Source organism: Diadema setosum, chromosome 13 (assembly GCF_964275005.1).
Source record: "Diadema setosum chromosome 13, eeDiaSeto1, whole genome shotgun sequence".
In the NCBI taxonomy this organism is placed as follows: domain Eukaryota; kingdom Metazoa; phylum Echinodermata; class Echinoidea; order Diadematoida; family Diadematidae; genus Diadema; species Diadema setosum.
In genome coordinates, this window is record NC_092697.1 from 8,724,157 (window position 1) to 8,748,920 (window position 24,764).

A 24,764-nucleotide genomic window follows, 5' to 3' on the forward strand; every position below is an offset into this window, starting at 1 on the left:
CAGTGCTGCTGACTTTGCTCATTTTACGAAAAATGCACACATCACCCACTCCGTGCTTTCCCTCTTACAAACTTACTATAGCAAGTGCTTTGCTATCTCGTTTTTGTATCCTTTCTGACAAGAACATTCTCGGCTCAAGGCAACCAGGCTCTTTTGCAGTGATGAACAATACAGCTCTTGACAATGATACCCTGAAAATGCCGGGGTACGACACATCTTACATCACAATCATACCAGCATGGAGCGTATCTTACTAGCTGCTCGACATTAAACACACTTTCTAGCTCAGTAGAAAACAGTCTGTATCAAGTGGCATACACATCCATCCTAGAGCTCCTCCATTAACCACTAGAAGTCCTAGACATAATTTTTCATCCATATGTCTGCCAAAGAAACAGATGCCAGCAAGCTTCACTAGGGTCTGTATAATCCCCCTGTTCATGTATGGTATGTATATTTCATCTTTTTTGACATCCTGATCGACAAACTGAGATCCACTTGGAACGTTGAAAGGTCCAGCATGTCGTTTCCAGGAAATTACGATGCATTGATCTCCTCCTCATCGTCTTCCTCTTCTCCCTTGTCATCGTCCGCCAGCCCGTTGGTGATGTCCGGAAACTCCAGAGGCTTCCCTCGCGCGGAGCCGCCGATGCTGCCTACTTCGTTCCTGCTCTCCCCCGGGGCGGGATCCGTCGGGGTGGTGAGGGTGGGGGCAGAGGTGGCGTCGGAGGGCGAGGCGGGGTGCATGGGGGAGGGGTCCTCGCCGCGGAGGAACCCGGCCTCGTCACGCAGATTGTTGATGACCTCTTCCCAGGCTTGAAGAATCTACAGGGAGAGGAGACAGAATGAAGAAATGTCACAATTGTGCAAGAGCTGGCCAAGGTTCACATTTGCTTCATGATGTTAACCCGTTGAGAACAGACTTTGCTACAACATGCATTTCCCATGGACACCTGCCCGAGCACGTACTTGGGACTCATCCTCAACAGGTTAAACAGTAATCCTTTCACAACAAGGAAAAGTAGAAATTACGCGGTGCGTAATATATGTCTCCGCCAGAAGTAGCATTTTGTAGCAAAATGTACAATATAGGTCAAAAATCAAGGTCAAAGGTCAAAGAAGTCAAAGGTCAAAATTCTGTGTAGAAGGTTTGAAGCCCTCACCTAGTGCCATCACATAAAGCTAACGGAATCGAAATCAGGTTAGAAATGGCGAAGGAGTAGCATTTTGTAGCCAATGTACAATATAGGTAAAAAATCAAGGTCAAAGGTCAAAGAAGTCAAAGGTCAAAATTCTGTGTAGAAGTTTTGAAGTCCTCACCTAGTGCCATCACTTAAAGCAAACGGAATTGAAATCAGGTTAGAAATGGCGAAGGAGTAGCATTTTGTAGCAAAATGTACAATACAGGTAAAAAATCAAGGTCAAAGGTCAAAGAAGTCAAAGGTCAAAATTCTGTGTAAAAGTTTTGAAGCCCTCACCTAGTGCCATCACATAAAGCAAACGGAATCAAAATCGGGTTAGAAATGGCGAAGGAGTAGCACTTGTAGCAAAATGTACAATATAGGTCAAAGGTCACAACTGAAATTCTGTGTAGAAGTTTTAAAGCTCCCATGTAGTGCTATCATATAAAGCAAACAGAATCAAAATTGGCTCATAAATGACAGAGAAGTAGCAAATAGAAGATTTTGATCACACACGGACGCACACACGGACAGACGCACGGACACACACACGTACGGAGCCCATTTCATAGTCCCTTGCTCGAACTCGTTCGCCGGGGACAATCAATGACTTCTTGTGAAGGATCACATACCTGTGACAGGGTCAAACATAGCATGAAGTATATTCTAACCTCTTGGAATGGCACCAAAGAACTCGGCGGGGGAAAAAATGAAGTTGCATCTCTATGCGAATAAAAATAGAATATCCCACACTGGCAGCCTAAACCATCTAGTTCTTTTTGTTAACAGAGGCCCAGATACATGAATCTGTCCAACTGGACACACACTACTAACTGCCGCTAAGAAATAGCAAAACTGTAACAAAGAATTAATGGAGGATGCTTCTACCAAGAAAAGCAGAGACATCACCACCACAGAGACTACAATTTAATCAGTACTCACTGCCTAAGCAGAGGATGCTTCTACCAAGAAATATCACTACTATAGAGACTACATTTCAATCAGTACTTACCCCCGTGTGACACATGATCTGGGTGTGGGCCATCCCCCGCAGGGCCTCTTTTAGGTCCTTCTGGCGATTGTGGTGCCAACGTTCCATGTCGGCCTTCAGGTCTGCATTGGCACACTCCGTCCGGTCAGACAGCACCTCCACCTCTCTCTGCAGCTGCACAGTGAGCAGCAAAAAATAAATAATAATTAAAAAAATTGAAATATTACGATAATGCTAACAATTAATGCATTTGCTTTATTTGTAAAATTTTTGTTTAACATTACCTCTAGTATGCCCTAGGTCCATAGCATATCCTCAGAGAAATTTCATTGCAATATTGATAATGGTGATAATAATAGTAACAACAATGATGTTAATAATAATGATAATAACAACAAAAACAGGAATAATAATAATGATTGAAGATAATAATGACAATAGTAACACTTAAAATATAAGAGCAATGACCCCCAAAAGGAGGAAAAAAAGCATCAGCAATCAAGTGAGCCAGTATTTACATAACCACGGCATTAGTTCCAGGAAGTTAGTCATTGTTACAGAACTGCAGAGGCATAGCAGGATTTGAATGGATTGGCATGCCCATGCAAGGACACAGTAAGATCAAGCATGTTAGTAATGCCCTTGCTAACAATCCTATATCACCAGCAAGAGGAGGAAAAAACTCTTTGCCTGTTATAATTCAGTTTGGAAATTTTGGTTCGAGCCACAGATTGAAAAAAATTATATATCTTGATGAACTTTTGAAATAACGTGGTGTAAAACGTGAAGACCACCTGTATTCACACCAGGTGCTTGACACCAAACCTTTTTTGGTTCTGGTAAAAATCAGAAGAGTCAAGATCATCTTATTATATCCTTCATTAAAAATGAATATATTGCAGGTACTCCTGAGTTAGAAAAACATGCCAGCAAACCACTTAGCAGAATTAAAATATACACCTCAGCTCTTATCAGTTTTAACTATTCAACATGAATTCTATCTCATTCAATGTAGTATAAGTGTAAACAAAAAGTTACTAGAAACAGTGATAACTCCACAAATTTTGAAAAGATTTCAGACCTTGCAGGCCACTCAAACTGGCAATCAATACTATCCACACACTGAAAGGGTCATTAAAGTTACAGAAATACCTTGATAAGTCTAGGTGGCAAATATACAGACACAAGGTCACAAACATCATAATAAACTGGGTGAAACAACATACAATTTTTGCACTCTGAAAAAAGAGAGAAGATAATAGCATCATCACAGTTGAAGTCCATTCAATAGTAAAAATGTGGATATTTCCTGCATTAAAGCTTTCAATCAATTATAGGACTTTGGCTCTAACTTGTATGCTAATCAATGGGCCAATTGCAGTTTTTGAAAAAAAAAAATCAAAAAATTTCCATTTCATCATGAGGCTCCTCAAGTTTTGTTACCTCTGACAAGGGAGGAGGTTATGTTTTCGTTACCATTGGTTTGTCTGCGTGTAAAATAACTCAAAAAGTTGAGAACGGATTTGGATGAAACTTGCAGGAAAGGCTGAGAATGACACAAGGACCAGATGATTAAATTTTGGTAGTGATCAGGGAATTTTTATGGATTTTATGAAGAATTTTCTATATTTTGGCAGGTAGGGTCAATGAACTTGGGAATTCAAGCTGAGTACTTTTGAGGTTTTCATACGCGCATTAGAGTGCGTGCTCTAGTTTCTGGTCCAGGGCGAGGAGCGCCGCGCAGCTGGTATTGATGACGTAACAAAAGGTTTCTATAATTGGGAAATTGAGCAATTTTCAGCATGCATACGTAAGTACTGTATGGGTAGAAATCACTGATCTCTACAGAAGAACAAGATTAGTGGTGGAAATGAGCTGCTTGGCGGAGGTCTGCGCTCTCAGAGTGCTTCTCTAGTTTTGTTTTGTTTTGTTTTTACCAAAATATTCCCCAGCTAGGTCTTGCCAAACAAGAGACAGTGAGACAATGGCAAATACAATGAATCATCTCTCTTTCTGTCTGTCTGTCTGTCTGCCTGCCTGTCTGTCTCTCTATCTATCTACTCATATTTCCATATCTAAACTCTGTAACATTATACAACATGACACAACACAAACATAGCAGAAAAGACGACTGAGAAAAAGGAAAGCATGACTCAAACCACTGAGAATTAACAATGGCACAGCAGACATTTTATACAGCAACTGTAAGTAAGAAGAGCTCATATTTCAAGTGGGAATTTACCCAAGAGGGGCAAGTGTACAGCAGGCCATTCCCTTCAACACACCACTGCAATGCCATGTATTACAGGCAACTCCTGTTATAACGAAGTCCTCGGGACCAGCAGTTTTCTTTCGTTATATCAAAATTTCATTATAGCCGAAAAGTAAAGTGTACGAAAATATGTAGATGATAGTTTAAGGACATTTTACTTTGTTTTAACGAGAATTTTATTATAGCTGTATTTGTTATAACGTGAGTGCACTGTACTAGCAAACAATACAACATTCAGAATACACATTACTATATGTTTGTACCACAGTATCTAAAAAGACATGCACATACACGTAGATACCACACACTGGACAGGTTGTTGCAATGTTATAATTCAAAGATTTTTTTTTTTTTTTTTTTTTTTTGGGGGGGGGGACCATTGCTACCAAGACAAGCATGCAGATACTCCGCAGTGGAGTGGCTTTTGTATGACTTGCAATTCATAGCTTTCTGGGGAAACCCACATGGATCAACACTGAACATCAACACATCACAGAAGCTACAAAATGAGAGACAGACAAAATCAGAAATCACGAAAATTCTCACACGTCTGCAAAGTGATAACACACAGAGAAAACTAACAAATGCCACAATGAAAACCTTACTCAATAACAAAGTGCAGAGCCAAACCCTTTTCAAGACATTTTCAATGAACTCAATAAAAATTGAACAAAAAAAAATAGTAAATAAATAATTGCAGCTTTGACAAGATCTGACACATGTTAATCAAGATAAAAATGAAAAGTTTCACTTGTTTTCTTGGCACTTGGCACTTCTTGGCACAAAATACATAAACATACATAATAATTTGACAGGTTGAGAAAGTGCCATAAGTAAAGCAATTGCTTAAAGGGATGGTACAGTTTCAGCTGAGATGGGGTTTGAGGTTTCCAACATTTTTTGATGGTGATTTTTTGAGAATATGAAAAAAAAATTCTTTAAATATGAAATATGAAAGAGCATATAATTCTCACAGGAATTTAAAGTTTATTTGAAGGAAATTGGTTTTAAAATGGTTGAAATATCCAATACAAAGCTATCCCAATAAATTGGGGGACCCGCCTTTTATTAGGATCGTTTGTTGTTTTTTTTTCACTTTGTTTTTGGATATCTCGGCCATTTCAAAACTGATTTTCATTAAATAAAATTTGAATTCCTCTCAGAATTGCAGGCTTCTAAACATCAAAGTCATTTCTAAATATCTTGCAAAAATTTAAAAGCTGAATTCCCACCTCAACCAATACTGTACCATACATTTAATAAAGCTGTGCAGAGCAAAACCATCTAAGCTATTAACACACAAGCATATGATACTACCAGAAAAAAAAAAATACAGAGACCAAGTGGAATAGAAATACCACAACAAAAACACTGCACAATTTCTACAATTTCAAACAATTCTTAAAAATTCGATACAACAAATAACCCCTTGTTTTATAAGTTCCTTCGGATTGTCTCACCACCCATGTACATTACATAGACTGAGATTTTTGTTTGTGTGTCATGGAAAAATGTGATGCATTACAAAAGGTGACACAATTTTTCCTTCAAAAATTTGTGCAGTATGCAGGGAAAAACTATTTGGACAAAGCAAAACTCTCTTTTATGATTTCCCAATATGTTAGAGTGACAATACTTGCTTCTCGTCATGTCCAAGTGTGGTTTTCAATCACAAGTTCAACCACACGCATAATGGTCCGACAAGTTTCAATGTGCAAAATATGACACTCACGAAATATATGGCGTATTCAGTACCATGTTTGAAATATTAGGTATCTACACACCTAAGCTGACGAGCCAGTTCGTAGCTGTCTTTGATGCCTCGTAAGATTGATACAACAAAAGAGAGGAGGAGCTGTACGCGTTACAGAACTCACAGCAAATGATACGAAGCTGGTCTGAAATATTATGGAGTCTCTACGTGGATATCACAGCAGTGATATTGTGAGATGAAAACATAAATGTTCTTTAGAGGGTGAAAGTAATGCACTTTTTTTCTTTTCTTTTTTTTAATTCAAAGGCCAGTTGGATGTTAATATGCTATATGAGGTGTATATGAACCTTCTGTATAAACTGCAACCAATGGCCAATATACATAGAACCCTGTGTGATTGGAAATACAGCATAGTTTTATGGAAATGGCCTGATCATTCCTGCTTTTATATTTTGTTTTCACTTAGATGCTTCTGAATTCATCTGGTGTGAACAATATTGCCAAATGGATATCCAAAAGTGTTCATGACCTTCGGAAGAGGCACTGATGGAACTGTGGAATAAGCCTTTCCTTTTTTAAACTATGCCGTACTGCCATGAAGTGTGAATGACATGCTTTCTCCAGGAAAAGATAATTTGAGAGATGAATGAATGCGGCTGTTTGTTTGCTGAAGGCGGGTGTGAATATCTACCTGTTCTATTCGAGATTCTATCCGCCCACTCTTGGCCTCTTTGACGTCAGAGGGGTCTCTCCCCATTATGGCCCCAAACGAGTAGTTCTGGTCCGAAATTTTCACCTGCACCAGGTACGAGCAACATGCAGACGGAGGCATGGACAAGGGTATGACACACACACACACACACACACACACGGACAAATATGGAGGGAAGATGTACAAATATGGGTGAGGGGAGGTTAGGGTTGGGCATGCAAATTGTTCACAGGTATGCGGGATTTCATGCAATACAATATCATTGTGCCACCATGTTCAAGTTGAAGGAGATTTTGAACCGATGTGAATGCAACCATTATGACAGACAGAAAGGCGAAGAGATCAGGGTAAGACCCAAGTACATGTGAAGGAATTGTAGAAGGAATATTGATGACTTGTCAGGACAGTAATATTTATTGTAAATCAAAAACAGAGTGTGGCATCACACACAGATATATGTCCCCATTCAATTTGAAGATTTAAATAATTTTGTATATGTTTTGATCATGGGAAAAATGCAAATGAAGGAACACAGATGCATGACAGGAGCAGAGACAGGCAAAACAAAAAATAAGATAAAGAAAAGAAACAAAATTAAAGGAAAAATCATTAAAAAAAAAATCAAATTTAAGAGGTGAGATACTTATGCTAATGTTGAAAGGAGAAAAAAAAAGAGAGAATATGGCTATTTATGACATATATGCATGCACTAAGAGTTTAACACTACTGAACAAAGACCCAATGCTAGTTGAAGAGTGCCCTTTATGATTGAGAACACCAGCAACCCCTTTTTTTGTATTACTATCACATAATATCTTACATGATAAACTCAATGGAACAGTAACTCTTGATTACAAAGTATACAACAAATGATGCTCTATTCTTCTTCTTTTTTTCTTCTTCTTTTTTCTCTTTCTCTAAATCTGGAATCTTTTTTATGTCATGTCTGTCTTACGACAGGTGTCATGTAGCAAGCAGATCAAAATGGACATCTTTAGGAGGGATTTACTAAGTGTCACAGATTTTCTATTTCACATGTCATAAAACATGATTGCCCCCCACCCCCCATATCATCAGATCTTGAGTGGGTGGTATGTCATACGTTTAAATCAGAATTGGAGCCATGTAGCAAGCAGCAGGATTGAAGATGATGGGCATAATACATATTGAGGAAGAAATAATTGCTAAAATCTGATGACTAGTTGTGTCATTAAAGTATGAGCCCTCCTGCCCCCTCGCCACCCCCCCCCCCAAAAAAAAAAGAGAAATGTAAATCATTCTGAAAGACAGCACCTAGAAGCAAAGCACATGAATAAGAAGCATGTCCAGGACAGTCCTGTATGCTACATGGCTACACACTGGAGGTGTATGGGTCCCAAGAGAAGTGATATAAAAACCTTGGCCAGAAATCATTACACAGCACAGGATTCTGAGAGGCTAACGGTCAGCCAGCACAAAGACTACAAGAATGATTAATTACTATACAACTGTACAGACATGTGCAAAAATAAAAAACATCTTATACAAATAACCTGTACCCATTGCTCTATCTAGATAAGGCATGCACTGATTTGATCCATAGACATTGAACATTGTAGGCACTTGACATAAACCACTGCAGCAGGTGCAAATTATACAGGTTTATTTTTTTTTTCCAACAGCAAATCACATTTTTGTTGGCAATTCTACAGAACAAGTGAATCACTTGAACTATACCACACATAGGCTTGACAGGCAGATCCTTATAATCAAGTCACCTGCACAACGAAATACACGTAATTGTCTACAACACCCGACAAATTTCATCTTGTGCCTGCAAAGCTACCGACACAGAAAAGGGTGGGTGTGCGGAAGACCGGAAGAAGAGTGCGTTGAAGAGCCGGAAGAGGGGGTGAAGCAGAGAACAGAAAAGGTGGATATTAAAGAGAGATAAGGAAAGAAAGATGGCACATCGATGAAGAGAGGCGAGGAGTGTTACCTTGGGTATGAGTTGTCTGCGTTTGGAATGAATCTGTCATTACATATTCAAACAGAGATTGGAGTGTTAGTAGTTGATGAGACAGAGAGGAGTGGTTGGGTGGTTAAGGTGGTGTCCTCATCTGGCAAATCAGATGATGCAAAGTTTGAGGAGACCGAAACTGGAGTACCCTGGGGTGCATCCACTTCTCTTGACTATCAAACAGAACATGATGACACTCATAACAGTGCTCCTAAATAAAAACTTTCTTGAACTCTGTCCTCTATAAACAATCAAAGCCACGGTCTAGTGCACCAATCACATCATGATTGCTACATAAGTGAAGTTTAAATACTACAAATGTTGATAGGATATACTGGTTTACCCTAATAAAGGGAGTCTACAGGCAGGCTTTGACTTATAAAATGCAGGCATGGACTGCATTCAATTCCACTGGTCAGGATTTCAAAAAAATACATACATTATATATATGAACATGGCAATCCTAAAAGTTTAAAAACAAAGCATCAAAAGGGAAGGAGAAACTACTTTCATAGTCTGCATGAGAGGAAAGTTGATATATGAACAGCGACAAAGTACTCAGATGTGAACTCGTTTTGACAAAGGATGTATGGATGAAACAGCATGATTGCTGGAAATGTTGATGTGTAAATAATCAAATTTCAGAGATGAACTAGAAAAATATTAAAAAAAAAAAAAAAATCATCTGATAATCGGTACATCCAGTCTTCAATAGTGTTTGAAAACTTGTTGTTTTTCAGATGAGATAAAAATGAATCCTGTTGACACATGAAACATTTTTTTTTTTTTTTTTTGGTGCTCTCATCCTATCACTGATAATACCATTATCCTTCATTCTAGATAGTACCCAATAAATACTAAATCAACGTCATAAATCATATTGGCTGCACATTGCACCAATTGCAGCTAGAAAAGACTGATGAATGCTCATAAGCATTCATATCAAAGGAAAATAAAATCACAGCAAACATTGGCTAAGTACTAACAGTTACTGTTCATTGGTCCTAAAGTAATGAACTAGATCCTCTCCAATGTCCTGATTTTTCTTTCAAATAGGATGTAGTCAAACTTACAGTAATATGTTTCTCAAATAGTAAATAACAATCATTTTCAAAGAAGAGAAAAAATGTCATGCATCTGAGGAATAGACTTTGTGTTTATGATCGGTTTCATTCATACAATTTGGTGGAGATACATGTGGAAATCACCATAAAATTAGGATGTTGAGTGATAATTGCAAGGGAAGCAACCAAAGCCAAAAAGTCTGTGACTATCGACAAGTCACATGAGTTAAATATAATCCCATCATGACGAGAGAAAAGAATACCATAGAGAGACATGGAGGGAAGGACATGTTTGCGTCTGTCCTCACAAAAGGGTGTTTGTACATCATGCTGTTTTGATAGAGATGACCATAGCTATTACAAAAATGACTTGCATGGTTGATCATACAGCAGAACATCGCTGAGAAATGCATGCTTTCAAAATGTCTGATGATGATGTTTACATAACTCAAGGCATGCGCCAGTGGGAGGAAAAGGACAAGAATGATTAACATCTGTCATTATTTTTTAGAAAGAGATTTCAGTATCAATGATATCTTTGATAGACTTTCCATGCATTTTAATACCGTTTTTCTTTTTCGTCTTTTTTTTCCACTTGCCTTAAAAACTTTGTCTAATTCCAACGTGAACACAGCTTGAAAGCATGACAAAAGGAGTCACTACACATAAACAAAAAATTACAAATGTTCTTCCTGTTTTTTCCAAATGGCTTCTAATTCTGAGCTGGGAACACTTTGAGGAAATTAAAATCGCCTTCCATGCACCAGGAATGTAAATTTACATTTGGCTTTGTGATGCTTCATGTGAGCTTTGTTGCATAATGAATTGCAGTTTTGACACTTTGCAACACAGAAGTCACATTACATTGATATTTTGCATTAGATGGGAATTAGGACTTAGTATTGGCACCATAATTTACTGAAGATTTCTCGCAAAAATAAAGAAGCTTATAATTTGAATTCCAACTTGTTCATCATACCTGTTCTCGTTCATTCTTCTTCTTGTTCAGTTCTTCCATGGCTAGTTCATGCTCCATCTGGAATTGGTCTCTCTTTTTTAGAACGCTCTGGAAAAAAAAAAAAAAAAAGATAAGAAAGATCTCTTGTGAAGCATTTTCCATGCTTTGTCCAGGCCAAACTGAAGATTATACAGCTAGTCATGTCTCGCATTAAGTACATGTATTTAAGTCTTGTGCATCATGTCAAGTATCAAAACAATATTACAACAAAATATCTTACAATAGAGTGTTGTGTAACATCATATAGCATAAAAATTACAGTAATACTGTTCTGACTAGGCTTCCCTGACTAGGGATTTTCTATTTGCCATGGACTGGCTTTGGGCCATTCTTCAAGAAAATGTAGTATATATATGTGAAACTTACCTTTATTGATTCTGCATAGAGGATGTATTCCTTCACAAGTGGTGTGAACTCGGTTTCTTGAAATGTGTTCTATTGAAAAGTAGAAAACAGAGAGGAGAGAGTATAAAAAACAAAAACAAACTTTGATATATCCTTCCAACTGCCTACCAAATGCACTCACATAGCACACACCAGGACTCGACATTACCGGTATCCCTTGGCCACTGAAAATTGATGTTTAGCCACCAGATTTAAAAAAAACAAAAAAAAAGTATGTTTCGGGGGTCTGATTGGACAACTAGGATTCAAAATGGATTGTTACAAGTGTTTTTATTTCGGGTCACCACATATTCTTTGGGAGTCACCAAAATTTCAGATTTAGAAATTCTAGTGGCCCAAACAGGCCATCAGCAAAAAAAAAAAAAAAAAGGTAGTGTCGAGCCCTGCATACACTATGGTAAGCATACACAATACAAGACACTGATTAATGCAGTTTTATAAGCTGAACAAGAAATATCGCTATGAATGACAGAAAGTGGACTTGTCATTAAAACTCAACAGAACACATGCGAATGAAGTGTCTCTGCACTCCTTCATGCACTTTGTGTCTTTTTGTTTTGTTTAATTACAATTACAATTTTTGTTTTGGTATGTCTGGGTTCCTTTCTTTTGGATGTTTATTTCCTTGTCCTTCTTCATTGCAAATCTGATTTTCAATATGACTCGCGACCTATGGTAAAATGACGTACAGCTTCAGACATTGTAAACTTAATAATGGGATCAGCCTCGTAAAGCCAATGGCCTACTGCTGATTTCCACCACTATTACTCAAACTGTTATGTCAATCTTCATCATACACTTTTTTAAATTATGAGTATGTACTTACCTAAAATAATCTCTTGTTTGTATATGTATATTTAATTGTCTCTCTGTATGGTTTAAATTGAATTTGGGGAAATAAACTTGATTCTGTCATGACATGCGAAGTGGATCGGTCTTTACCATTTCTTCAACCGACTTGCTGCATGACTCCACCGCGTCTGCGATGTTCCCAAGAGGTCCACTGAGGGTACTCTCCGAGTTCCCCCAGAGTCTGAAGGCGGGACTGTACGTCTTCAGCTCTCCAACATACTCTGTGTAAAGACAGAAGCAAAGTTGGGAGTTCCTACAGTTCTAACATTGACACACTATAAGCCATTACAACAGGACTGCAGAGTACAATACAATATAATCCCTCACACAAACCTTTTTAATGAATTGATTTATTTTCCACTGTAATTATCATGATCATTATTATTATCACTATTACATTGAGGTACAGTGGAAGAGAAAAAAAAAAGATGGGTATAATAAAATGCATGTATTCTCTTTTTTGTGTTAAACCAGAAGGCCATTATTATAACCTCAGCATAGCAGGTACTCATTTATATACCTGAAGGTCAAAAGGGCCATTAATATTGTGGGCAAAACATCTTGTCCAAGGGTGAACATACCAGACAGGATTTGAACCCAAAATCTTCTGTTTGCAAATCCAGTGCCTTATCCACTTTACTATAGTAATATCTGAAGTGACATGATGTCTTCAGATGAGTCCTGAGAACATCTGGAGATGTACAATGTATGGTGTAATATTTTCATACACTGTTGTGTCGCTTTGTGTGCTAGTGTAGGGAATACGTAGGTTATTCACACACAAGAGACATGAACTGTGTGAAAAGTGTTTCTTTTACCATTGAATCTTCATCGCTACACACAGTTTCAGTCAGTGACTAATTGATGTTTTAGTGCAAATAGATGTTTGGGTTTGAATGTCAGATGGAGACAAAAATCTGGAGATTGGTTTAACAATGGAATGACTGTTCAGTGGAAACACAGTATCTTGTCAGAGGGTGGGATGTGGATGAAAATACAGTGGTTGGAAAGTTACATCCAGACATCCACCCACCTTTGGACTCGTTGAGTATCCTCTGCGATATCCTGTCGATGGAGCCCAGCTTCTCACCCAGCATATGCACGTATTCCCCCATGACGGTGTACTCGGGGCTGCGGTTCCTCAGCAGGGCCGCCGTCGTCGACGTCCGCAGCGACGACCCCATTCGGCTCACCAGGGAAGAGGACTGCCTACGGTGGGCCGTTAACTCCTGTCATGTGACAGAGAGAAGGTGGATGGGTTGATAAGAATGAGTGGATGTTTATAGAATGTCATGGTGTCATTTAGAGAAATTTACTTTGATGCAAGTGCAGGAGACTATCCTGTATTTTAAAAAGTATACCTCTGATAACAAATTGAACACATTAACATTATGCCAGACAAGTTTTGGCTGCTCAGACCACAAGTAGTGAATGAGTGTGGTCTGTGCTCTTCTTTGCGCCTAAACGTACCCATGCATTTCAAATTAGCTGAACTTATCAATAAATTTTCTCCAGCAGTCGGTAATCGATCCAAACTTGACATTAGTCATAGACTGATCAGCAAGCCTACTCAGATGTAGCAAATTGCCTTAGTCCAACAAAGACCCATGGTGACATGATACAGTTAAGTGGAATTTTAGGTACTCCATTCAAAAAGTAAACAATCAGTTTTCAGACATCAGCGCCAATCAGTGAGGCAAGCAGTCTATTGGGGGAACAAAGCCAAATTAGGGTTCAATACCAAAAAGGTACGTCAAACACAGTTTATGTTGCCAAGATTGTTAATAGCCCATCGTTCCTGATTTTCTGGAATAAATCACAGTGTTTGTTACTTCTCCCATTTTTCCCAGTTTATTTCAAAGGAACACATAAATTTCACATCAACCTGTGTTACACACATAAGTACAGCTTTCTGCTAATCCAGTTATGTCAGTGAGATAACTATGCAGTATACAGTGATGATCCAAACATCCAATTTCCGTTTTCCAGAATCAGAGCTCCATCAATTCTTTGTTACAAATATGTGTTTTAACAAAATTTGACACAAAAGCAAACATGAAAATGGAAAGCACCAGCATGACATTACATTATCAATTGTAAATCTGACAAGACCCCAAAATTATAATGCAAAACCAGATTGGATACATGAAGACATCAAAATGAAAATCAACCTTCCCGTCCTCTTTAAACATGTGCTTTTATAGGAAGTCTGTTCACATAAACACAAATATATTCATAATGCGAAATAATATAACAGAAGAGATATATCAGACAAAAAGCTAAAAAAAAAAAAAGCTACACCGTCACATAGTGCTGAACATAAAACCCAAAATACATCACCAGCTTCAAAGCAGGACACACAAAGGAAGTAGGAACCACAGCAGTTTTTGTTGGCAGCGGTAAAATAATTCAGCAAGCAGACAGGCAGCTGGCTTCCTGTAAAGACTGTTTTCCTTGCAGCACTTTTTACATATTTTTCTTTTTTTTCTCTACGTCATTGAAACACGTAAGCGATTACCCATGCCTTGGCTGTAAGAAAAACTTTGAGATTCTCGTTGAACGAGAGCACGGGATGCTCGGAGATGCGTTCCAGGAATTTGTTGAGCGCCCTCTGCCGGGTGGCCAGGAACTCGTTACTGGAGCGATCCAGCCGCATGCTGTGCTTCTCCGGTAGGGGCTGCAGTTCATTGGGGGTCAAAGGAGAAAATAGGATGAACGCACTTTCTGGTACACAAGAACATTTGAATTACTGGGATGTACTCTCCGATCAACAGTCTGCTTTGTTTATTTGTTTGCATTTATTGCTTATTTCCATAATCCAAGACTAATTTTACAACATTTGCACCTCATTGAAACTGATGCTCTGAAAATAATTGTAATGATCTGTAAAAAAAAAAAAAAAAAAAAAAAAAAAAAAGGTATGGTCAATACACTGCAATTACCATGGTAACATTCTTTCCTATTGCTGGTTTGTTCAAAATCAAGTCTTTGCATGCAAACAGTGTTTTCACCAAGTTTTTGTCAGAAACTAAATGCTGTCACATCAATTCAGAAGCAACCAGATGAGATCATCACTTGAAAAGGTCAAGTTGGATCACACAAACTATCACAGTACCAGGAAATGAAAATGCTGTTATTGTGTGCCACTAAAATGCATTGACTTGCACATGAAAACACACTAAGCTTATACTCTCAACCTCGCCTTAGGCTGACTCTGCAAAAGTTAAAAAAAAAAAAAAAAAAAAAATGGCTAAGTCCAAGGAAAATTCTAACCTGGATGGATATAAAAATGTGCTAATTCTACTGCGTAAGTCATAATTCATGCAAAGTCGAAGGACATTCCCTGGTGCCTCTGCATTTGACCGAGGCGAGGTTGACTGTACCTCCATATTTTTTTGAATGTCGGGGCTGTCCCAATAAATATGTGCAAGGTCACTTTCATATACAGTACAAATGAATTTTGCCATGGCATATAGTGTGTATACTGGACTATCTATCTGAACAAGAGTATTTGCAAGCCTGGGTACCATTTCATGAAAGTTGTCAGCCCTGACAAGTTGTCAGTCTCTGACAATAACCATAGTAACAGTCAGTGACCAGAGCATCTCAGCCAATCAAAACCAAGAGTTTTGCTGAAATTGTCAGAGACTGACAACTTGTCAGCGCAGACTAAATTGATGAAACACCCCCATGGAGGATATCAGTCATGGAGCACCTGTAGTGGTTTGCTTGCTTTATATCTGTTTGGTTCAGTCCTGGTGGATAGTATCTAGTAGATAGTTTGATTAATAGAACTCTCTGTCCACTCAAACTTGTACTTCACTAAATCATCCTTGTAAATGTTGTAAAATGCATCTAGCCTAATGCATTTGCCTCCTGGTACAACTACCATTAAAAAGTCATTAAATTTGACAGCATTGTTGCTGGTAGTTTTAAAAGCATGAAAAATCATGCTTTTTTCTTTTTTTTTTTTTTTTTGTAAAGTCTTAAACAGCCAGCATTCAAATAATGCACAACAAGGAGTTACAGTGCATATTACCCGAGTTAATCCTTTTTCAATACAGGTAAACAATATCATAAGGGCCATGCAGCACATTCCTTTTTAACATCAGCATTATGGCTCTGACAAGATTCTAGGCATGCCCAATGGTTGGTTCCCACTGCCGATCAGATCTACTCGATCAAGCCTGACCAAATTATTTTGGCCCGGTTGGGTTTGCTCGGCAAGGGCGATCAGGGTCGAATGGGATCAATCTACAATGTACCTTGATCGGCATTGGTCTGGCTTCCCACACGATATTTTTTGACCATCAAAAAATATCGTGTAGGAAGCCAGACCAATTACTTCCCACACGATATTTTTTGACGGTCAAAAAATATCGTGTAAGAAGCCAGACCAATGCTGATGAAGGTAGATCAACCCCAATTGACCGCGACCAGGCCAAAATAATTTGGTCAGGCTTGATCAAGTAATCTGATTGGCAGAGGGAACCACCACCACAGACCACTGGCCATGCAACATAAAAACCACCAAAACATTTCTACTAATTGGCTGTATTTGATAAGCTTTATTTGGGGGGTTTGTGGTTGGTTTCTTGCTCTTGGGTGATTGTCTGTTTGCTTGATGGTTTGTTTGTTTGTTTGTTTGTTTGTTTGTTTGTTTGTTTGTTTGTTTGTTTGTTTGTTTGTTTGTTTGTTTGTTTGTTTGTTTGTTTGTTTGTTTGTTTGTTTGTTTGTTTGTTTGTTTGTTTGTTTGTTTGTTTGTTTGTTTGTTTGTTTGTTTGTAAGAAAGAAGAGGGACAGGATTTCTACAATATCTTATTCATCTCACCGGAACTAGATGCGTTGGATGCATCTCAGCAAGCTTCTGCCGTAGCCATAGAAAATCCTGGTACCTTCTTCTGACCGCGTACTCTGGATTATCAAATGAACTCCTTGTGGTCTACAGATTGGATGATGTAAATACACAAACAAAAGACTGCTTTGCAGTGACTGATATATTACTACCCTGCTCAACATGTCAAAGTGAACCACAGATACTACATTACACAACAGCAGAGCTGAAAAGGATCAAAAGGTCAAAGATATTTCCTTTTGGTTAATGTGGCATGTTTATAACCATCCACATTTTCTGCATTTTTCTCCAAGTGTGATAACAATTTTCCTAGAATGATGCTGCTTAAGTAGGTAAATGGGCTTTTAAGTAATAGAGAAAGATAACGATCTAAAAACAAAATCACATGCTGACTCCCTAATGCTTGTATTCTTAACCATAAGCATTGTGGGTAAAATTATAGAAATTGGTGAAATTGCTGACTGAGCTGCATGGCAGCGTTTAAATAAATGCGAAAAACATTCCAGCATAAATAAGAATTATTTGGTCACTATCAAGAGATCTACAAGTGTATGAACAAATATCCTCATGACAATTAATCATTTACTGACTAGTTCATTCTATCACCACTGCCAATTATAGATACCAAGTCTGGCAAATCAAATCACTTACAGATTTTCACATCATTGAAGCATTAAGTATTAGATTTCAACCAATTCCTTTTTGTTTTTCTCATAACTTTATTTTACACAATATCAGTGACTCTAAATACAACGTAGAACCTCAAGGATCAGCTGATGCACTGATATGGCTTTAACATGCATTTCCCACAGACACCTGTCCAGGTATATTCGGAACTAGTCTTCAACAGGTTAAGTACGGTTGCCTAACATACCTTGGTTGTCACGCGATAGCTGACAAATGACTCAATCTTCCCAACGTGCTTCATGGGGTCATCGACCTTGATGAAGAGATCCTTGGTGTCCTGGTCATCTTCGAATTTGAATGCACCAATCAGGGCTCTCATCTTGGTGATGGTGTTCCCACCAGGGGAGGCAAGGACTGTCTGCAAACGAAATCAAAATGATTTTGTATTATAAGCCAGTTCGGGGTTCCACATTGAGCATGAGCAGAAAAAGGTCATCCGTACTAGCAAAGCATGTTGGTTGTTGAATTCACGGAGATAAGCATCTGTGATGTAATGATTATTCAAGTGATCCTTATAAGTTGTGCTTGCCAGCACATCCTCCTGACAGCAATAACGGTATTTCACAATACTAACAGAAAAAGTAACAAATACATTCAATGCAAATTCATGAAATGGATGCTTTCCAAAGTGGTAACTGTGGATCATTCTGGTCACCTGTTCTTCGCAACTTCATCCTACATGTATGTTTGAACATGACTGATGAATTCCATGAATATTGTTACATCAAGCAAGCTTACACCTTCTGTCGCTTGAAAACTAGTGGAGTGCCTAACCAACTGAGAAAGAAGAAAGGTCATGTGTACCCATATGCCCATGAGCTAACCCCGAACTGACTTATTGTGAGAGGGTTTTTTTCCCTAATTCATTGGGGGTCAAGGTCACTCATATACCAAAAGATATGTTCAAAAGTGGCTCCATGTGACAAACTGTAAAACAAGGAATTTTTGCGTGCATTTTAATTTCGCGAAGTTCACAAGAGCCAAGATTCGCAAAATCAAAATGCATGTGTAAGAAAGGCTCATTGTCTCTGCTAATGTACTAGATGCCAGAGGCACTTCGCAAAAATTTCATGCCGAGAAAAAGGCCGTTGGCTCCAATTCGCAAAAATTCCATTCCGCTAAAATATCATGTTTTACAGTACTAGGCAATATGCCATCACTGATGTGATTTTCTGCAATTTGATTTGATTTGATATGATTCCTGCATATGGCAAATAACATACTCATAAATGCATGTGACCAAAAAAAAGAAACAAAAACAAAACTGTGATATACAGTATTTACCACACAATTGCATACTTCACCACATCTGCATGCAATATTTCATTTTGTGAACATGCACAAACAGGAGTAATCTTTAAATAGGAAAATAAAGGAAGTGAAACTGATTTTTCTTGAAGTATGGTAGGGACTGTAAGTTAGAACTAGTGAGAAGTATAGTAAGCTGAGACAATTGGCGATGTTGAAAACTGCATTGTATGTCAATGTATGCAAAACCATTTTTCTTTGTCACGAATTAGATATGCCCCAATCAAAAGACTGTTCATCCATCAAGTGTGCATTGTCAAAGCACGTCCCAGCAAACACAAACACAGGTGTGTCTCGGTTGAGTTTTCTCACAAGTGGCTTTTCATGGATGAAGTGTCATACTTTTGAATGAACATCGATAGATCTTCTTTCAGGAACAGTAACCTTTCACACGACGGATGATTGATTCACTTCATTAAGAGACTTTGGATCAAGGAAAGGATTCTCTGTGTGCTCGCTGCACGAACAAGTTTGATCAGGGGAACATATTACGTGTCAACACACAGAACACTAACAAACAGCTGGAACCACACTGTACATACATCCACCTCTTCAAATACAGGGGTCTTAATAGAGATTTATTCCTTTCTGTTCTTTTGTGTCTGACAGTGTGTTCATTGTTTGTGAGGCTGAAAATAAATCAATCCACTGCCATAAACCTTTGATCATGTCATCAGATGGCCCTAAAACCAATCAAGGTAATATAATTGTGAATAACCTTGTCTATGAGAAACTTTATGCAAACATGAAAACGAGCCGGTGATGGAGGTTTTAAGAAAAAAAAAAATATTCTGAAGAACACAATATACATGTACATTTCCTGTTGATAAGAGGTCCTTTCAATCTACTAGCAAACAAGCCATAATGATCACATTCTGAATTGTAATATTGGATAAAGTGATATCCAAAGTGATAAGCTGTACTCCATATTCACCACATGCATGTGACAAGAAATGTTGATAACTGGTTGCAAAAGAAAGCCACAAAAGAGTATTCTGAGTTATGCAGCTGTCACAACAGATATGAATTTCACTTAGGGGTTACAAATTTTACAAAACTCTGAAGTCCAGCTACCCTAAAGTTCCTGAAGAGCAGTGTCATCAAACATTTAAATTTTTATGGTCAGCAAGACACTCTGGTGTAAAGCATTTACCTTTATTTAATTACTATTACAAAGTTCAGACTACCCAGGTAATCTATCCAACTATTAAGCTTTTTTTCCCCTCTTCTTTTTTTTTTTTTTTTTTTTTTTTACACAGCCAGTTTGGATATGGGGGAGGGGACTGGGTGTCCAGCCCACAATGTTGAAATGGCTTTTGTGTGTGTGTTTTTAATGTGAAACAGAATGATGTGATGCATACAAGTTTTATTGACCCATTTGTGTCCTGATGAAACATCAAATGTATTTGATATCCGGTAATTTATTCTTCAAGAATATAACCATTTCATATCTGATATAGATCTGCTTCTTTCCCCATCTTTCTCTAACTGGAAATCTACAGATGATAATAATAGCGACTATTTGTATTGCGCACAGGTCCACGTTTCAGTCACCAGCAACCATGTATTGTACTGCAAAAACAGAACAAAAAAAAATAAACAAATGCTATCAAGTAGCCATGGGAATGTTGTAGCTGGTATAGTCACCTATTTATTGATATGATCGCAAAAATCATTTCTGAATACTAATCAAGGGCACACAATGACTCACAAAGCAACATTCACCTTTTTTTTTTTTTTTTTAGGATTCATTCTTTTCCTTTCCATTCTTGGCTTTACCAATTTCATGAAAATAATACAAAGCAGGGCCTGCAGAGCATTTTCAAAAGTGTGGGGACCCACAAGCAAAAAAATAAAAACAAAAATAACATAATAAAGGTGTCCAGTGGAAAAACATAACCTTACCGCACTCACACTTCAAGATCTCTATCTATTTCTATTTAGTGCCACTTACGTACTTCCGGGTTAAAAAAAAAAAAAAGTGGGGGGGGGGGCCAAAATGATGGCACCTTATGTATTACTTTGTATGGTGCACAAAAAGTGTGGGGGCCAGAGCCCCCATGGTTCCGCTGGCCATGCAAAGTAATGATAAATCTAAATATTTTTGATAGCTACAAAGAGCTTTAAGAACTACTGGGTGCTGCCAAACCTGAAGGAAATTGCTGGTCTGCATGTCTACAGCTATGGTTCATAACTCATATTTTGAAGCAGTAATTAGCATTGATCTTTGTCCATATTTTTTTTTTTTTTCTAATGGACATTTTCAACTTTTGCAGCTCAAGGATCATGTTCTAGACCTGTTCACGTTCCATCAGGGGTGTCCAAAGACATGGTCCTTGGCCCATCAAATTTCTAACTTTCGTCAAGAACCTCCCTGATAACATCTCATCCAAGGTCTACCTCTTTGCTGGTGATTGTACCATCTAAAGCTATGAGGACTGAGCAGCACTTCAACAAGATCTGTGAATCCTTGACAAGTGATAGGAGAAATGGCAAATGAAATGAATGTCTGATTTATTAATGTAATCTTATATGCTTCACAAGGAAGCCTCGCCTAATCCATCACACCTTTAACCCATTGAGGACAGCCTGATTTTGCTACGACACGTATTTCCCATAGACAGCTGCACCAGTATACTCAGCACTCGTCCTCAACGGTTTAACCTCTCTGGCCATCAACTTGAGTTAGAGTCCAGTCCACTTGCAGAATGATAAAGAGTTTCAAACTCTCGTCTATCGATTTCCTGCATGACGCAAACTCAGCAGATTACCAACATTCCACAATGATGAAACATGGCATCATTGATCATAGACCCTATCCCATATGTTGGATGACCATGAGTCCATAGCACTAACTCAGCACAAGCCCACAAATAACAAGAGGAATATCACCCTGATGTCAACGCTACCTTTGGGGCTAATGTACTTTGTATCCGTATCATCATCTTAAATTCTGAAAACACAAATTCCACCAAAAACACATGTAACACTTAATGGATCATTTCCAATGACTCACAAAAATTTGTAACCAAATCGGATATTAAATCCAAAAGTTTTTGTTATCTACATCAACTATCATGTTGTTGTCCAAAACAACTTGCTCTTTGTGATCATCTACAAACAGTAATTCACAACTGCAACAATCTGAAACAGATGTTACTACTAGTAGACACCTAGAACTAGTTGCTAGCAATCTAATATTGTGAGATGTATCTTCATGTAGAGTAAGCTGTCCAGAATCTGACCACTTAAGCTTTTCCGCAATATTTATTCTTCTAAAATAACTCATAAAAAAAAATAAAAAAAATCTACTATAGAGTAATCAACCCCGTTTGCGCCAGGCCTTGTACAGGGAGCCTATTTGCGGCAGGGGCATTTCATTCATCGATGAAAAGGCCCAATCAAGTGTCACTTCCCATAACACTTGCAACTAACTCCTGCTAAGCGTGCTACAGCGGGACTAAGCAGATGTTCATTAGCTGTTTTATTGATGAATGAAACTGCCCTTGCCACAAATGGGCATCCTGTTGCAAACAGGGTTGATTACTTTACAATGCATGTATACGTATTACACTATTACACTACTTAAGTTTTACCTCAATGTTGATTTTCTTATTACCGGTATATATCAAAGAATTCCAGAAAATCCAAAAATACATGTATATCACTATAATACTGGACCAGAATGAGACAGCCCACAGACAGAATGCAAGCAGGCGCTATGCACGTTCAGTGTTTGGAAAATGCGTACAAGGGCCGCTGAAAATGTTGGTGCAAGGTTATTCATTAGAGACGTTGTGGCACCCCACCCGTTGGTGGTCAAATTACGTAAAGTTGGCACAACAAGTCTGCATACAACCCCTGTAGTTAGTCATTGCATCAGCAAGTATGGAGGTTTTGTTTTTCTTAAATTACATTTTTGCTTGCGATTTTCATAAGCGAAAAACTCACCAAAAAACCACATAGAATCTATAATGTTATATTCAAAAATGATTTTGTGTTTTTACGGCAACCCTGATTCTTATAATCTTAACATTAGTTAGATTAAGCCCCCCCCCCCCCCAGCCGATTTTATCGTTTTCTTGTAAAAATCTTGCATTTTAATAACTTTTCACGTTTATGATTTTCCCATTATTGTAGCAAGCGCCGTAGCCACCGCTAGCGGCCCTAGCGGCTTTGATTTGCTGATCATCGTAAGTAGAGAGCTGAGCCAGCGCGCGGCGTCCGCGGGCAGTCGTAAATCACACAACACCCATAGCGACTCCCACGGCAGCAACTGCACAGCTCTTCACAGGCTCTGATCGGGCCAGCCAATTTCACTGAAACAGGCATTGCAAGGTCCATTTTGTGTACCGTTGTAACATACTGAGCCTACGTGAGGTCGATAAATTTTCCTTTAAAAAAATAAGAAAACACTTCAATTTTGAAAAAAGTGAAGTCTCGATACTGCCATATTTTGCGCAATGTGGATTAAGTACAAAAATACACCCAAGGTCACAACAAATAAGTGCGAAATTTCGACTTAGCACGCCGAACAGATCGTCCTCCTCGGGCTACTAGCGGTATGTAGCAGAACCAAACCCACATACAGGATGGCAAAAGTAGTTCAGGTTTGTGATTCGAACATGTTGTTTGCAGTACGGCCGTATTACTTTTGAAAAGAATGATATCAATGCACCCCTGTCATAACTGCTACAGCTAGCGATCGTCGCGAATGGGCTCAGAAACCGAGCACACTGCATGTGTAGAAAACGATGTACATGCGCGAGAGTGCCATCTAGTGCTGAATGACGAACGCTAAATGAAGTTCAAAGACACACCACGTACACACAGCACACACAAGACAGAAAGAGGCAGACACAAGCACACACAAATAAAATTTATTTCTCAACCACCTGGACGTTTACTGGTAGAAGATTCTAGCCGGTAGTGGAGTGGTAGGCCTAACGTTAGATCTCGTAGTCCTATATAAGTAAGATGGACAAGTAAGTTTAACTGAAGTAGGGTACTACATGCATTGCATCGGTGTCAACACGTTTATGGCAAAACTGTGTAAATTTAATGAACTGACGAGTGATCATGATGTCCATCATCACCTGATCACATCATCAGTCGGTCCTATTTTATATTGCATCGTATTCGTTCGTACTCCTTGTCTTCTAAGTTCTAAAACTACAGCCTACGGCTACACCGTAATTTAATGTAATTTCTTTCATTGCACTATAAGGTTTACAAATCGTCATGATTTAATTTACCGGTATAACTCCTATTCCTCTAACGTTACATACATGCACTGCCACGCACTGATCGCTGATCATCAGCTGTGCAGTGTGTAGCCAGCTCACGAACGAACGAAACAGTAGAGTCTACAATACAGTACAGTACAGCCACATCACAGGCCACAATCAATCGACAGAACGATCAAAACATAATAAAACTTGACATAGAAAATGTGACGCGTACATGACATATTTTTAGGAATATACAGTAATTTAACACCTATCTTACCGATATGATTTCTTCTTCTTCGTCATCCATCGCAGCCGCTAAAGGATGGACATCATCCTCTGGTTTGTCGCTATTCTGGTCGACATTGTTGATGGTGGGTGTTTCTGAATTTTCTGCCATGTTGGAAAGTTGACGTGACCAATCATAGATAGAACTCCATAAATTGCAGATCTTAAAAATAAATATTAAAATTTGTCC

General features: G+C 38.4%; 1 protein-coding gene across 1 annotated transcript; it reads right to left on the reverse strand.

Annotated features, from left to right (window-relative positions):
* Positions 1 to 414: 414 nt before the first annotated feature.
* On the reverse strand, positions 415 to 24,677 carry LOC140237189 (sorting nexin-7-like). Its single transcript, XM_072317130.1, has 10 exons — positions 24,567 to 24,677; positions 17,938 to 18,108; positions 17,040 to 17,150; positions 14,727 to 14,885; positions 13,242 to 13,437; positions 12,299 to 12,429; positions 11,318 to 11,386; positions 10,913 to 10,999; positions 2,194 to 2,346; positions 415 to 825 (listed from the first exon to the last, which is right to left on the reverse strand). Exons 1-10 carry the CDS (start codon positions 24,594 to 24,596, stop codon positions 538 to 540), a joined length of 1,395 nt encoding a protein of 464 aa, XP_072173231.1. The 5' UTR covers positions 24,597 to 24,677; the 3' UTR covers positions 415 to 537.
* Positions 24,678 to 24,764: the final 87 nt, after the last annotated feature.